General features: G+C 40.3%; 1 protein-coding gene across 3 annotated transcripts in view; it reads left to right on the top strand.

Moving 5' to 3' along the window:
• Positions 1-17,228, top strand: part of LOC131242065 (uncharacterized) — a 40,185-nt gene that overhangs the window by 8,781 nt on the left and 14,176 nt on the right. For 2 of the 3 annotated variants that reach the window (XM_058240470.1, XM_058240453.1), the window contains exon 2: positions 14,115-17,226. In XM_058240470.1, coding sequence (XP_058096453.1) covers positions 14,401-17,226 — 2,826 coding nt within the window. In that variant the 5' untranslated portion in view covers positions 14,115-14,400. Of the gene's footprint in view, positions 1-4,934; positions 5,076-14,114; positions 17,227-17,228 lie in introns of those variants that run through there. The other variant, XM_058240461.1, reaches the window with a different exon arrangement.

Here is a 17,228-nt window from a genome sequence, read left to right as displayed (position 1 = left end):
TCATACATGGAGTGGATGGAGCTGGAGAAGTATGTGAAGTTAGAGCCGGTCTAGTAATCAGGTGGGACCATGCTTAGTTCTCTCTCTCTCTCTCTCTCTCTCTCTCTCTCGGCATGGCCGGGTTTGGGCTTAAGTGGGACTATTTTGGCCTGTCATGGGCTCAGGCCAAGTTGGGACATACCTTGAAGAAGTCAAGTTGGGCTTGGGCAGAGCTTAGCCTAGCCCGTTGACACCCATAGCTTTAAGGGGGAGAATGTGACCCAGAGGGTCTCTCACCTCCGGTTCGCAAACGACAAACTAATTTTTAGCGAGGCAAGCGTATCCATGGTTGAGCATCTTTGGAAGATCGTTTTGTACTTCAACGTTATGTCGGGTCTAGAAGTGAATATCTCCAAATGTGAAATCCTGGGGATTTAATTGTTTGAATCAAAGGTGTCCAGAATGGGTGCCACCTTCGGTTGTTGGGCAAGATCCCTCCCCAACTCTTGGGGTCCCCTTATGCATTGGTAGATTGCCTAAGCACTTGTAGGACAAGATCATTGAGAGGATGGAAAGAAAACTATCTCCGTTGAAAAGTAGACAACTCTCTCTAGGTGGAAGATTGACGCTCATCAAAGCAACCCTTTCGAATCTACCTTTGTATTTATTATTCCTTTTCAGGTGCCCTAAGGCAGTCTTGCAAAAATTAGACAACCTGAGAAGAGACCTCCTTCGGCAAGGTGCGGCTTCCAATAGAAAATTTCAATTTCTCGATTGGAGGGAAGTTTGTAAATCATAAAAGGAAGGCGGTGCTGGAATTAGACTTCTGTATACTATATGCCATGAACAAAGCCTCATTAGGCAAATGGGTTTAGAGGTTCAACAACAAAGAGAACAACCTATGGAGATCCATAATCAAAGGCGAGTACGGGGTGTCATCCTTTGGTAAGTGGATTAGATCCTTCTCTATGTATAGACCGCCCTCCTTATGGAAATCGATGATCTAGTTGGAGTGCAAGGTCTGGGAGGGAATCGGCTTCTCTTTGAGCAGTGGTCAAAGAATTAGTGTTTGGGACAACATTTAGGTTGGGGACCGTCCATTGCGTGTTGATATCCCTAACCTAGCGGCTCTCTATCCATTGATAATATCTCAGTTGCAAGCTATCTTCGGCGATGGAGCAAATGGTGTCTAGATTCCCCCTACAGGTGAAACCTGAATGAGGTCGAAGAAGTGGAATTCATCCAGCTCTTGCATCGTTTAGAGTGTATATCGCTTTCTCTGGGTGCAATAGATTCCTTGGGTTGGTTGAAAGATTGACAGGATCCTTCACGGTGAAATTTGTGTATGGTGTCACTTGTCGGAATTCTTCCTCTATTAGTTCCAATCACACAGGCCACATCTGGATGTATGGAGATCCGCCTAAGATAGTCGGCTTCGCATGGCTTGTGGGAAAGAATAGAGTGTTGATTGTCAACAACTTGCGTAAGAGGGGAATGATCCTCCTAAATGTGTCTCCTTCGTAAAAATGACGGTGGGTTGGTGAATCAACTCTTCATCCTCTGCCTATTTGCTAGGAGTATGTGGGATGGTATTATGAATTTGCCCTTAAAAAATGGTATTATGAATTTCTTTAATATTCCTTGGGCGATGCTGTGCACAGTGGAAAGGTTTTTTGTAGCTTGGTACGACAGAATGCTTGTTAGATCGGTTAAAGGCAAGTGGAGGATGGCTTTGCTTGCTAGTCTATGGACCATTTGGGGTGAGAGAAGCTCCAGGAACTCTTGTGGGTTTGTTCCGGTAGTGGTTTGTAGGGTTTTTTTTTTTGGCTTCTCAAGATTTGGGCCCTTGATTAGGGGTTGTTTAGTGTTGTCTTTTTGTTTTCTTATTCTTTTCTCCCGTTTTCTTTAATATAATTCTATGCTTCAGAAAAAAAATCCCCTCCTAAACTTCATTGAGCACGACAATTTTTGCACTCAGCTTTTGTTTGCCTCATTGATGTTTCCCAAAATTTTCTTTGTTTTGTATAATCAGATTCTCTTTGAGCTTTTTGATCTTTGCTGAGAACCTCTTTGATGCTCTTCCTTCCACTGAGAAGGACAACCACCATTACCTAATTGACTTGAAGAGTTGGGGTGTTTTAGCTAGTGTTCGAAATATCGATACTATCGGCCGATATATCGGCTGATATTATCGTTATTGCACCCCTGCGAGACGATACACTCGCGATAACCCTCGGAAGATACCAAAAAACCCAAAATCCAGATATCGGCTGATATATCGTCGATATCGCATAATATTTTGACGATATCGCGCGATTTCCTATCCATTATTGTCGGACATCGATGTCATCATCTGAAAAAATCGACAAAAAAAAATAGAGGGTGGATTTCGGTACCCGTAGAAGAAATTGCCATGATCGGAAGCTTCCATTTGGTGGGCCATTCGAATTGAAGCGTCATTCCTAGGTTACCGCAAATAAAATCTTTGATTTTGGAGAGAAATCCGGAGACATCCTCGTTGATTTGGGAGAAATTTCAGGGTTCCGGCTTTCGGAACCCTCCTTGCTTAAAAAGTAAAGGTTGTTCGAGCCTTTTTTTGGACGCGGATTAGCTATTGACAAGTTAAGTAGCGAGATCGCTACTAAAGTGACGTCACCAATTTACGTGGGTCCCACCATGATGAATGTGTTATATCCACACGGTCCATCCATTTGGAGATATCATTTTAGGACATGAGTCAAATAATGAGGCAGAAAAAAAATCTGTAATGGACTCCACTACAGAAAATAGTGGAGAAAGTGACATCCATCGTTGAAACCTTCCTAAGGTCCACCCATTAATTTGAGATCCAACCCGTTAATAAGTTAAAAAAGACATTATAAAAGGGAAAAATATATATATATCAGCTTAATCGAAAACTCTTGTGGCCCACAGAAGTTTTTAATGGTGGTCGTCACTCTCTCTACTGCTTTATGTGGTGGGGTCCATTGGAGCTTTGAATCTTAGTCATTCTTAGGCTCATGGCATAAAATGTTCTCTCCAAATGGATGGACGGTGTGGATACAAAACATACATCATGGTGGGGCCCACGGAACTTAGTGACGTCAATTCAGTAGCTACCCAACCCCTCCGTAGCTAATCCGCGCCCCCTTTTTTTTTATTACCGAAATCTAGTACCGCACACATTGAGCTACGTGTTGACGTCACCAAGTTATGTGGGTCCCATCATGAGGTATGTGTTATATCCAGACTGTTCGTCCATCTGGCGAGCTCTTCGTAAGGCTTGAGCCGAAAAATAAGACAGATCCAAAGATCAACTAGACCACACTGCAAACAGCAGTGGTAGGTTGAAAGTCTACAATTGAAACCCTTTCGGGGGTCACGGAAGTTTTGGATAATATGATATTTATTTTTCCTCTTCATCCAGGTCTGTGTGACCTAATTAACAGATTGGATGGAAAATAAACATTATGGTGGGCCCTACGAATGTATTAATGGTGAGAATCAGTCCCCCACTGCTATTTGTGGTGTGGTCCACTTGAGCTTTGGATATGACTCATTTTTGGGTTCATGATCTAAAATGATCTCTCCAAATGCATGAACGGTGTAGGTATAATAAATACATTATTGTGGGCCATGTAACTTTGAAATATTTGTACCACTTGAGCCCGAGGAGCGTGCGCAATACTAGGATTTCCTGCCAAAGCCTTCCGCAGGAAGTTCTTGCGCTTGAAACTTTAGTGGGGCCTACCATCGATGTTTGTGAGGAATCCACTCCGTCCATCCGTTTTGTGAGATCATTTTAGGACATGGAATAAAAAATGAGTAGGATCTGATACTCAAGTGTGCCAAAAATGTGAGGATTGAACATCCACACTTGAAATATTCGTGGGGCCACATAAGTTTTGAATCAGGCTAATATTTGTATTTTCAATTCATCCGTGTAGGAATAATGTTATGAACGGTATGGATGGCATGTTAACATCACTGTCGACCCAGGGAGGTTTCAACGTAGGAATTTTCCTACCCACCTTTTCCTTTAGTGTGGCCCACTTTAGTCTTGGATCCTGCTCATTTTTGCTCTCAAGTGCTAAAATGATCTCAAAAAATGAATGAACGAGCTGGATTTCTTACAAACATCACAGTGGGCCCCACCTAGGTTTTGAGCGAAGGAACTTGGCAGGAAATCTGCGTATGATCAGCGCCCCACCCCCAGTATGGTGGGAAGTGGATCCCCTAGTGAGCAGTATACTTTGTAAACTTTGTGGGCCCACTATAATTCATGTATTTTATCCACTCCGTCCATCCATTTTACCAAATAAATTTATGGTTTGAATTAAGAGAAAAAATTATTATTAGCTTGATCCAAAACTTGTGGCCCACTAATGGTCAATCACCATTGTTTCCTATGGTTTGGTCTACCTAATTATTGGATCTGTTTTACTTTTTGGATAATGTCCTAAAATGATATGGAAAAACGGATGGACGAGGTTGATACTGAATATAGTTGTCTTAGTTCAATCGGACAACGCATAGCTTAAGACCCTATACAAAGGAAATCTATTATGTACACTTCTTTTTTAAAACTTTATGATTTAAAAGTGTGTATTAAGGGCCTTTTTAACAATCCCCAAAGTTTCATTAAAAAATTCAACCATTTTCCCAATGTTTCCCCATGTTTCCCCAAAAGTGCGATAAACTATGTGATACAAACGATATATCCCGTGCGATAACCGATACATATCTGTATCCCAAGGGTGCGATACATTGTGCGATACCGATATTTCGAACACTGGTTCTAGCTACGTATTTTTGAATTGGAGTGCTTTGGCCCCTAGGAATCCATCTCCGGAGATTAGCAGATTGGTTTATAGTTTGATGCAGGCTTTGGAAGACCTTTTTCAATTGTGGGTAAAGATCAACTCAATAGAAAGTTTCTTTTCCCTTTGGCACAGAGGTGGAGTGGGCAAGGTGGGAAAGGCTTTGCTGGCTGGTTTGTGGTTTATATGGGGAGAAAGGAATAGTCGCTGCTTTAGTAACTGAAGAAGGCAAATCTCGGAGGTGCTTCAGAGAGCAAATCAAACGTAATGGATTGGGTAATAGCTTTAAATGTAGTAGATAATAGCTTTTTGTTTTCTTTTTCTTGGTTTGATATGTAATTCTTTAGGATTTGGCATTTCTTTCAATAAATCATTCCCCTTAAAAAAAAAAAAAAAGAATTGTGAAAAAAATCTTCCCAAGTGACATTGATTAAGAATTTGACCAATTACTTATCACAAGGTTATCTTGATTATTTGACCTTGTAAATTTTGTAGCTTGTGGAAGATCAATAAGCTCCCATCTATTAAGAAAATCAGAAAAACTCTCACATGCTAGTCGTGATTTGGGATCCTCTATCTTCTCATGTAGAGGTGCTTCACGTCGAAGTCTTTGCCAATGAACAATGGCACCACAATGGCACCCAAGGTGTTCCGTGGCGGTAACGGTGGGCATAACAGTTCCCATCATTACTGATACGGATACGCTCCGTATTAGCTGATACGGGGCCGTAACGGTCGAATTTTTTTTTTTTTAAGCCAGAAAAATCTGGAAAAATATCCAAAAAATCCGGAATATTCTAAATATTCCAAATATGCATTCATTTATAATTTTGAACATGTTTATGGTGGTGTAACGGTCCACTCTTTGTTGAGAAGTTGTAATGGACTGTCTGATGAATTTATGAACCTGACAACCTGGAATTGACTACAAAACTCATTTATTTAATTTTCCAACTATCTAACATCAATGATAGATATATTAGAATGAATTTAATATTAAAATATCTTACATGTATAGGTGTTTGCAATTATTTTTTATAATTTATTCTATATTATTATTAAGTTATTAACATACCTGAGGATTGAGGTGTCCAGTGTCCAGACTTGCAAAAATTACAATATTCATTCTATTTTAAAGTCTTCAACATATTAGAGACTTCTCCTCCTATCCTATGATTCCTGTCTTGTCATTCTCAAGTCAAATATATATATATATATATATATATATATATATATATATATATATAAATATATATTAGTATCTGATATATTCCCCTGCAACTTGATTAAGGATTACTTGGTTGGTTGTCAGGGGAGTTATTTTAAGTACAAGTTCGGCAGTGTCAAGTGTGTGCTTACTTGCTTGGCGAAATTGTGGGTAATGGACTAATGGGTATATAGCAATACTTACCTTGATAAAAATCACGAGTCATCACTCAGTCATTCCTTGACTCACCACTTAAATGAAAATCTGCTTTCTTATGGTTGCTCGACCTCCACCTACATGTCGTTGTCATCATTAGGTTGTGGCTGTGGAATAAGTGTTGCATATCTATAATATCTAGTGCTAGAGGGAAAGACCAAGTCAACGAAACCAGAAGATGACTGATCCTGACTAGGCAACGACTCCAACCCCGAGTAAGGATATCCACCAGTGTCCGTTGAATAGCCGTACTAGTGCTCGTACTTAGGCTATTGGGAATCCTGAGATTGAGAAGGATCTAGATATCTATAATAATATGGATATGGATTAGGACGACTACTCCAACATGAATGTGATGGAATAGGCTCATTATAACCATAATCCCATTGGCCATTAGAATATTCATCATAATGCCCGAGACCATGTGCTTGCTGATGTTCCAGACGTCCTGGTGCACCACTAGACTTAGCCTCCTCCTGCTGGCTGTATTGTGACTCAGTACACTCATAAGTTTGACCTCGTGTACCTCCTTGTCGATGTTCATCGGCCTTGCGATTTGTAGAAGGCTATATGGTGTGCTGAGCAACACTAGAACTGCCGACATCAGGGGCGTCATCACCATCACCAGCATGATCATTCGACTTGGTCTCACTGCTACTACTACTCGTACTCTTCCGTTCCATTGAACTTGAACCGAACTTTGCATTAAAGTTGTCCCTCTTTCTAGGCCCAACATAGCTGCACGACTCTCTTGCTACGCCGTGCATATTATTGAGTTATCAACTTTCAATTCTTCACTATCCTCTTCAATATGTTTTTCCCTTGCTTCCAACCAAGGTAGAAGCGAGTCGTCCTCATCATAAATATTGTCCAAGTTTATTAGACAGTAGTCCGTATCACTGGCACCTGTAATGCTCCTACGATGTCGTCGCATTCTTAGCCTCATGTTGTAGTGCATAAAGACAAATCTATCCAACATCCTAGTTTGCAATCTATTCCTATTCTTTGAATGAATAAGTGCAAAACAACTCCAATTCCTTTTGCAGCTAGAAGAATATATTATTTGTCTCAAAACTTTTACTATAATTTTTTGGAGATACTTTGTACTCTCTCCGAAATTTATCCACCATTTAGCCGGTTGTAGCCTAGATACTGCATGATGTGTCAGAGCATCTTTAAAGCTACCTTGGCGATTTCCAAATGTATCTACTTCATTCAACACATTTATTTGCATATTTAAGTTGGGCTCTAATCTCTTTATCACATTCTTTAGCCCAGCACGAACTTCATTATCCGCAACAAACGACTGGGCATATCTGTACCTAGGATTTAGGTAGTAACCTGCTGCATGAAGACCATGATAGAGTTGTGTTGTCCATCTCTTGTCTATCATCTTTCAATAAGATTCTCAGCTTGTACAATCACGTTGAATTGCAAACTTTTCCTTATCTATGACGTCGTAGAGGAAGCCTATAGTAGGTGCTTTGTCGGTTTCAACAAGACGGAGTACCCTCATTAGTGGATACATCACTGTTAGGATCCTCTTGACCTTCTTTCAATATTTATTATCCCGTATGGTGTTGACAACTTTAACCGGTGTCCCTGATGTTTTCTTCCCATGCTTTGTGTTGAGCCAATCTAGGGAAGCGTACATCTCACTCAACTCTCCCCTATGCGGGTATAAACTCTCTAAGGCTATAAAGTTTGTTACGAATCTAGTAGCCGTAGGCCTCAACAACTCTCGTTCCTTCATGAACTTCCTCATTATTGCCACAACTTGATTATGGTTGTAAATAAATGTCTTCAATTGTCTTGCCTTTTTGACCATTTCCCTAACACTCTTCTTTTTCCCAATATTTTCCAATATAAGATCAATACAATGGGCAGCACATCGTGACCAAAATATGTAGTCTCTTTATCATCAATTTTTGTCCTGCAACCTTATATGATGTTTCGTTATTAGTCACAATCTGCACCACATTTTCCTCTTCAATCTCATCCACCACTTTATCCATTACTCCAAAAATATAATTAGAATTTTTTGTTTCGGCTGAGGCATCAATTGACTTATGGTACACAGTTCCCAAGTGGCAGTACACCATGAAGTTGATCATGCTGCATTTGGTTGGGCCGGTCCAATTATAGCACATGATTGTTCATCCCTTGGCTTGCCATATGGGTTTAAAGGTAGCCATATATGCTTTCACATCCGCACACTCTGCATCTGTCCATTTCTCCCTAATCTCCCTAGTCGTGAGCGCTTTATAACCTTCACCTGGTTCTGCTGCTGCATCAATTACCACTTGCCAATATGGAGAAGTGGCCGCGTTAGGAGGTTTGTTGGCATGTATAAATAACTTTGTTGTTGCCCTACCTAGCTTCTCAATAGAAGTTCTACTCCACATTTTTACTCCACATTTGATTTATCTTCTTCCGTTTAGTTGATTCTTTCCTAAACATGATTGGATCAATAGTGGGTCTTCTGAGCTCATTTACTTCTTCGTCCAAATGTATAGGTGCATCACGTGAAGATGACTCCCGTCGGCTCCCAAACATACGTCGTAATCCACCCAACTTACCCCTCTCCCCCACCCCACCTCACTTGCAGATGTAGTCGCACTACAAGCTGCACTCCCACTCCCACTCCCACTGCCCCATTGTATCACGTATTGACCCCCTTGCGCCAAACATGCGCCGGCGTTCTTCCTCTTCACAAGCAAGACGTAAGCTCTCTCTCCTAATTATAGTTATTTCCCAATCTGAATCTTCGTTAGAATCAATAATATTTTCATCACGAACGTCAATATAATCAAGACCAAACACCTTCTGTCGGGCAGCCTCAAAAATCTCATCTTTCTTCTTTTGTCCAGTAGCACGTTTACCCTTCGACTTCATCCAAACTGGCTTGCATTAAGATCATTATCTTTTTTGGTACTCCAGTTCATCCTGCAGCTTGACTCTTTCGATGTGACAAATGCTATTTGAGTCGCGTAATTTCACCAGTTATTAGTCTCTCACAATAGTTGTACTTCATTTGGTGCCTGGTACCACCTACCCTCTGACAATGTTATCATCCAATATATCCTCGCTTCTTTATTGGCTAGACCCAGACATTTCCTTAGGTAGATATGACCTACGTGAGAGTCTACTCGATTCTCTACGTTTGTATACAGTTTTTACTTTTTATAGGAGAATGAATTAATTAATTCAAATCTTGAAACCTAATGTAAATAGATTAATAACATAAAGTTCGAACTTCTGAATCTAATCAATAAAGATGAATTTATGTTCTAAACCCTAAGAAGCTCCAAAACTTGTCCAAAATAAGAAAATATATGCATAAAGTCACTAATCCGTATGTATATATGTGTGTGTGTGTGTGTGTGTGTGTGTGTGTGTGTGTGCGCGTGTGTGTGTGTGTATATCAAATCACTAGCATAATCTATTAAATGCACATTAATATGTTCTAATATGATTAATACATCACATTCAACCATTAAAACAGAAACACATTGAAAAAAAATTATTTTTCATAAATTTTAAAAATCGGCCGAAAATAGTCTGAAAATGAAAATAAAATAAAATCACTAGCATTATCTGTTAAATGCATATTAATATGTTCTACTATGATTAACACATCATATTCAACCATTAAAATAAAAATATATTGAAAGAAAATGTATAAATATCTAATTTTGAAGATATTCCGGAAAATCGCTCACGAAGCTTTGAATCAACAAAATCCTTAAAATAACTTGTTTTGCTCCTCAATTTCAAGCTAAGAGTGGTCGGAATTTGCAATAGAATGGTTTAAGAAGAATTTGGAAGAGAAAAGTATAAAAAACATGAATAATCGGAACTTAAAAGCCAAAAAAAAAATATGTCCGTTTTCTAACCGTTACGGCCTTGTAACGGCCGTTATGGGTTGAAATTTGAGGGGTCACCGTTACGACCCCATAACGCGTAACGGTACCAGCCGTTATGTTTTTGCATACCTTGATGGCACCCACCATCTACTTGGACTTCCAGCTAGCTCCAACCAGAAAGTTGGCCTAAAATAAGTATCTTGAGGGCCATACAACCGTTGGAAGACACCAACGAGGACCCCCCTCAACCATTTGGAATAGAATCGACAACAATGAATGACCTGCTATTTTGTCTATCTTTGACAGGCTTCATTCAGGCATTGCAGCTTGCAATCCGAACTGCACGTGGCAATGGTGCCTCTGTGCAAGATCTGGGATGTTCATCACTTTGGCCACACTGTGTTTGTTGTTATGGCTCAATGATCAGGTTGGTCAGGCATTATGTCATGTTGATATTGAATGGGGGCAAAGGCATCCCAGAAAGGGGGCCAACCCATTTTTTTAGTGGGTTGGGTCTAGATGTATGATTATCTCATGGTTTTGATTTGCGTCTTGCCTGGGTTGTCTTGGACAGGTATAAATGTTACAGGCGGGTTTTATGCAGATAATGCCCCAAATTTTGGTTGTGTAAAAGGTTTAAATCACATGAGCTCCAAAACATGAATTCCAATTTTCACCTTAAGCCCATTAATCTTATGTGATTTTTCCAATTCCCACTTTCCTTGGTAGTGTTAATTTTGCTATACATTTGGATTTCCCAAGACATTAATAACTAATCTTCTGGATCTGGGTCAGATCTGGGCCTGGGTTGGGCCACTTTTAGATGCTCCAAATCTCACCATTCAGACCCAAGTTCTAGGGTGGGGACTGGCGGGCCAAATTGGACTGATTTTGAGAGGTCCGAGGCCTGACCCATCTAGTAATCATGTCAAACTTTTGGACGTAGACTTGTTTATTGTTGGGTCTGGTCGGGTCCAACAACCAACCCATGAAGTCAACTTGTCCCATTTGTGCCCCTACCTCGAGGCTTGGATAGGGGCCAGAGCTCATGTTTCTGGGTCTTTTCCCACAAACAAGAGGCCAATAAATCAATTCAGAAAAGATGCAAAGCTAAGGACTTTAGAAGCAAGACCACGAATTCTGTTTCAATTGCTGTTTCTGCATGAAACCCTTGCACCTGAGAAATTTTCTCCTACATCATATTGGTCCCATTTTGCCTTGTCCTCTTCTAGAGTTGTAACCTATGCTGCCTTTTTGCAAATTATAGGATCCATGGAGCCTCTGCCATGGCGATTCCAGAGCCCAGGTAGAAGCAAAAGGTTGATGTCCACCTCCAGCGGGCACCTTTCCCAATCTACTGTTTAAAAGCTGACGCCAAAGAATGACTAAGATGATGTTGATAATGGTGATCAGATTCATGAGGTTTCCATGTAGCAGTGGCATTTTATTCCATCAATAAACTGGAATACCTGACTTAGATACCCAATTGTAAGGACAAGGTATTGTTCTTCATTGAGACTTGAGCTCTAGACATGCTAGTTATTTAAATTTGAGTGAACTACAGCAGTTGCACTTAGTTCTTTGACTTGGACTCCTGTTTCTTCCTGATCCTATCATAGAAACCCTTTTTGTAATTCTATACCAGTGTTTTAAATAGCAAATAGTGTGTAGCGTAGTGTACACCCTTCCGAAGCGTGAGGCATAAGCTACTTCTCCTTCTCTATTTGGATTTCTTATTGAATGCAATGATCGGAATGAAACACACCAAAACTAGGTGGAATGAAAAGGTACAACGGCCCGAGCGACCAGAGCGTGTAGCGTAAGCTACAAGCTACTTTCAGATTTTTAATCAAGGTTGCTCTTGGTTGCACCAATTTCATGATTTCTGCACCAAATTAGACCGATTGATAATGAAATCTAACAACATTTCACGATATATGGTGCAACCAAAGGCAATCTAAAGTAATAGGAAAGGGTAATGATCAAGTATGAAAGTAAAGAGAGCAACAAAACTGATTTAATACTGTTAACTATATTATTTTATTAAAACATTAAAAAGATTACATATATTTTATTGAAAATAGAAAAATGTAAGAAATCATTGAAAATATTAGTTGATTTTAATGAAAAATAGCTCGTAATGTTAGTTACGTAGCGTGTAGCGTGGTCTATGTAGCGTGTGGTGTATGCAAATTATCATGCAGCATAGGCTACATGCAACTTAAGCTATTTTCATGAGCTACATAGTGTTAAGGCTATGCTGCGCTACATAGTGTAAGCTACACACTACATAGGTTTATGGCTGGCACAGACTCACTAACAGAAAAATGATTAACTCCATTGCTTGATAGGGAGTATGTTATGGAGTATCTTTCTTTTTTCTTCTCTCTTCTTTTTCTTTTTTCTTTTTGGAAGTAACATCTTGCTGCTAGTCTTGTATTTACCATCTCAGTATCAGTGGTTCGAGTCAAGGTGATGGTATTCTGCCTTGCTTTCTTTCTCCATCTCAACAGCTAGGGATGTATTTACTTAATTGAGGTCCTTGATATTGTTTCAACCACTTGTTTAAATGTCTTTAATGTCTATGCTATTTGATGCAACAAAAAACACTAATATCTTAGTTATCAATCATCCAATCTATGTGCAAGGGGCATGTATGTACAGTATGTGCCCTATTATGGGTCATCGTTCGAAGTATCTCTGATATTATCGAAATATCCCCGATATCATCCGTATCTCCAGCTCAGCGATACTGGTAACACTGGTAGTATAAAAAAATTCCAGGCATCAGTGATGTATCGCCAATATTTTCGACTGTGTAAGTTCCAGGTGCCACTTATTTTGTCAGTTGATCGCGATATTTTGATAATATCGCCGGTGTATCGATATCGCTAAAAATCTGTTTATTGAAAAATTCCATTTCTTTTTTTTTCTTTTTTTTTTAAAAATAAATTTAATGGGCGCATGATTGTATTTACTGTTCAATTTGTCGACGATAATATCGAAAATATCGTTGTCGCAACATGGGCGATATCGAGACCACAACATTTCGTTTCCTTTCCAGTTGTCGACGATTCCTTGGCAAAATATTTGTGTTGTCGATATTATGAAATATTGATGGATGTTTAGATGAAAGGTTGGATGGTTAGATGGGATGGTTGGATGGATAGATGGGATGGATGGAATGTTGGGACTGATTTCTTACGACAACACATGCTTTTAGGCCCCCATTAATGGAAACTTATTATGTATGCATTCTTTTTGCAAATTTTTATTCCTAAATATGCAAATATGTGTATTTTAGCATATCCTGAAGTTTCACTGAAAAATTTCACTATTTTCCCCATGTATTCCCGTTTTTCCGGTTATCGGCGGTATTGATATTATTTATGTATCCCCTGCCAGTGAAACTTTTAGTGATACCGATGCTTTGAACACTATTATGGGTAGACCATAGGCCAAAAATTGCACTGGTTAGATGCTCCTAGCCATCCATCACATTGAACGTTGAACATTGGTTGGACCTTTCATATTCACCCATTTACAATTCTTCAATCCAATGAGGTTGGATCACCTGATTGTTGCGATTTTTGGGGTACACCCCCATCCATGGTATTCACCAAAAGATTTTCGGTGCACATCTCATACATGTGCAACATTAGTAAATAATCAGTTAGTCATATAAGATTGTTACTACTCGAGACAAGGAACATCTAATCTCTTCCTATGAAGTCATTAGATTCTTCATTTGATGAAAAGGGTGACAAAAATTTTAGATAGTGAGCAGGAACAATTGCCTGCATTTTTTTCCTCATGATTTGCTCAAGATTCTGAAAATAGGTCATCTAATCTCTTCATTTCTGTTGAATAATTATTAGTGAATTTGGGCTTCTCCTTTCTGAGCCCAAATAAATGATTGATTTTATGATGTCATCTTTGGTTTATCATTCATGACTTCGTTTTCATCTGTTGTAAAGATTATCTAACATTTAACTAACACGGTTTCTTTTTCCCCTTTTATGACAGTATAATTCTATTTGAAGATCTTTGCTTGGAGTAAACTTGCTATCGCCTGATTACTATCATGTTATATACCTCCTTGATCTTTGACCTTGATTTTGATCAAGCAGAGGGCTCAAGCAGGGTCACTGGAATAGGAAATCAGCAAGAGCTTATTTCCTGTTTCCAAACCCTGTTTGAGAAACTCGAGCTCTCTGCATGATCAGAGGGATTGGGAATTGCATTTGAAACACATTTAATCCTCTTGGTTTTTCTCACTTCGGGGGGTTGCATCCTCATCGAATAGAGATAAATGGAAAGAAAATTAGAGGGGCTGGCTGAGCGATCAAAAAATTATGAACAATATAAGTACGACTCCATGGTGACTAGAAGTGAGGGACTTGGCCCTGCAAATCAGAGGCTCTTGCAGGTCCCATCGAGTACCGTGGGTACCATTGCCAGACCTCCGGAGTTGAATGTATCAGGTACAAATAAACCTGTGTTGAATTACTCTATTCGGACAGGAGAGGAGTTTGCTCTTGAATTTATGCAGGAACGGGCAAATTCCAGAAAACCCCCCATCCCAAATGCAGCTGGAGATCAGGAGAATATCACTACTTATACGGATCTGAAGGGAATTCTGGGCATTACCCACATAGGGTCAGAAAGTGGATCAGATGCTTCAATGCTTATTAGGGGAGAAAAAGGTCCAGGTAAGGAGTTTGAGAAGAAAGGCTCTTATCATTATCAATCTGAAGAAAAGGCTTACCATGAATCTGCACAGTCAGTACTGCGTTCTCCATCGGGTGATGGCAGCAGTCGAGGAGCCGTTCATGGTTACATCTCTTCAGGGGCCTCTGATAGCTCGTTGGCAAAGCTAAAGATCCTCTGTAGCTTTGGTGGTAAAATCCTACCCCGTCCACGTGACGGGAAACTTAGGTATGTGGGAGGTGATACACGGATTATTAGAATAAGCAAGGACATCTCTTGGCAAGAACTCATGCAGAAGGCCTCGAAGACTTACAGCCAAGCTCATACCATCAAATATCAGCTGCCTGGGGAGGATCTCGATGCGTTGGTATCTGTGTCTTGTGATGAAGATCTGCAGAACATGATGGAGGAATGTAGCGTGCTAGAAGGAAGCAAGGGATCACAAAAACTCCGGATGTTTCTGTTTTCTGCGATTGAATTGGATGATGCTCATTCCAGTGTTGGCAGCCTGGATGGAAATTCTGAAATACAGTATTTTGTTGCTGTCAATGGCATGGATTCAGAACAAGAAAAGAACGGTGATGGTTTAGGAAGCATGTCGGCAAATGATTTGGATCGGTTACACAGTCCTAACATTGGTGGTGCTCAGGAGGCAAGCAGATTTGAGACAGAATCAGTTGCTCCACCTTTCACAGGCATTTTGTTACCTCCATCTTCTACGCCAATGCAAGAAAGTTCATTGAACTATTACGGAACCCAAGTGCAACCTTATCAGGGCCAAATAACACATTATGCAGAGGGTGGGCACTACCCAATTTTGGGTGTCCACCCTCCTGACAGCTATAGTGATGTGCATGGCGGGGCTTCAATTTCTTCATTCACGCCTTTACAATATGGCTACAATTCACATTATGCACTGTTTGGGGAAAGTTCAGTTCCGTTGCCCCTCCACGAGCCTGTGTCTCTGCCACAGGGAGGTTTGTCTGAAGGGTTAAACAGTGGTTTCAGACCAAAGGATTTAGAAGTATCGGCTAACGAGGTGACATTGAAAGTTGAAGGTCCAATCCAGCAAAAGAATGAAGTTGTACAAAATCAATTTCTACAGAAGGAAGTTGTTTCTTCCATGCAGCAGCATGCTAGTTCTGTTCCGAAGAACATTCCAGCTGAAGTGTCCTTGTCCACACCTCCACCTGAGAGAGGAACATCTTTATTGCCTTCCCGATATAATGGTGACATCCTGGAGCCTGTACGGGTGTCAACACCACCTGATGCTGTGAATGCAAGCCAAAGTCTTTATTCTAATGACGATGACCATTACATCACATCTGAGGGTGATCCAGCTGATTTTAGTTGCTACGAGCCACCTTTGCATACTCAGCGTGTCTTTCAATCTGAGAGTATTCCTCGGGAGCAGATGGAGTCGCTAAATCGGTTATCTAAATCTGATGATAACATTGGTTCTCAGTATCTTAAGACTCACTTGCGTCCTAGTCTAGTGCCAGAAGAATCTATCACTGAATCTGTTGAACCATTGCATGAAGGGAACCTAGTTTCCCATGCTGATCAATCCTTTAATCCAGAAAAACCATTGTATACAAGTCCTCCTACCATTGAAGATGGACTGACGGAGTTTGAAAAATATAAAGAATTGGCTAATGCAATTATGCATATGAATAAGAATAAACCCATCTTTGCACAAGAGGGGATGGATTCTCTGCAATTTGTTCATCATGGGCCGGAGGAAGACTCGAATGATGGTGAAATGACCAGGGTCAAAGCTCATCTTAAAGAACCACGCGCTGATAAGGTAGCTGGACCAGAAATCCCATCTGCGGGCCCAGGGGCTGGGATAAAGTTGCAGGAAGATCCTGCTTCAGGTCTGCCGGATCAAGGGGATATTCTTATTGATATCAACGATCGGTTCCCCCCTGATTTACTTTCTGATATATTTTCCATGGCAAGAATTTCGGATGATCCCACAGTTATGAGTCCCCTGAACAAAGATGAAGCTGGCTTGAGCCTAAACATGCAGAACCATGAACCTCAGAACTGGTCATTCTTTCGAAATTTGGCACCAGATGAATTTGGCCGGAAAGATGTTTCTCTAATGGATCAGGATCATATTGTTTTTCACTCTCCACACAGAATGGTCGAAGAGGGTGCTGCTCAAACCTACAGATTTTCACCTTTAAAGAGTGAGGGAGTTACCTTAGGTCATTTGGAATCTCAAGTTGATCTCAACGAGGATATTATGCAACAACCAGAAGATATTATTGGAGCTGACACCAGTGGTTTGCACCCAGATTTTATCTATTCTCAGGTCATCCATTCCCATTTAGGGGATAAGGGCAGTCAAGGCCTGCAGGTAGAGGATACCTCATTTTCAAATATAGGGGGAAACCAAAAAACTCCAGACTTAGAGTACGAGGT

Source organism: Magnolia sinica, chromosome 1 (genome assembly GCF_029962835.1).
Source record: "Magnolia sinica isolate HGM2019 chromosome 1, MsV1, whole genome shotgun sequence".
NCBI lineage: Eukaryota > Viridiplantae > Streptophyta > Magnoliopsida > Magnoliales > Magnoliaceae > Magnolia > Magnolia sinica.
This window is presented reverse-complemented; position numbering and strand designations above follow the sequence as displayed.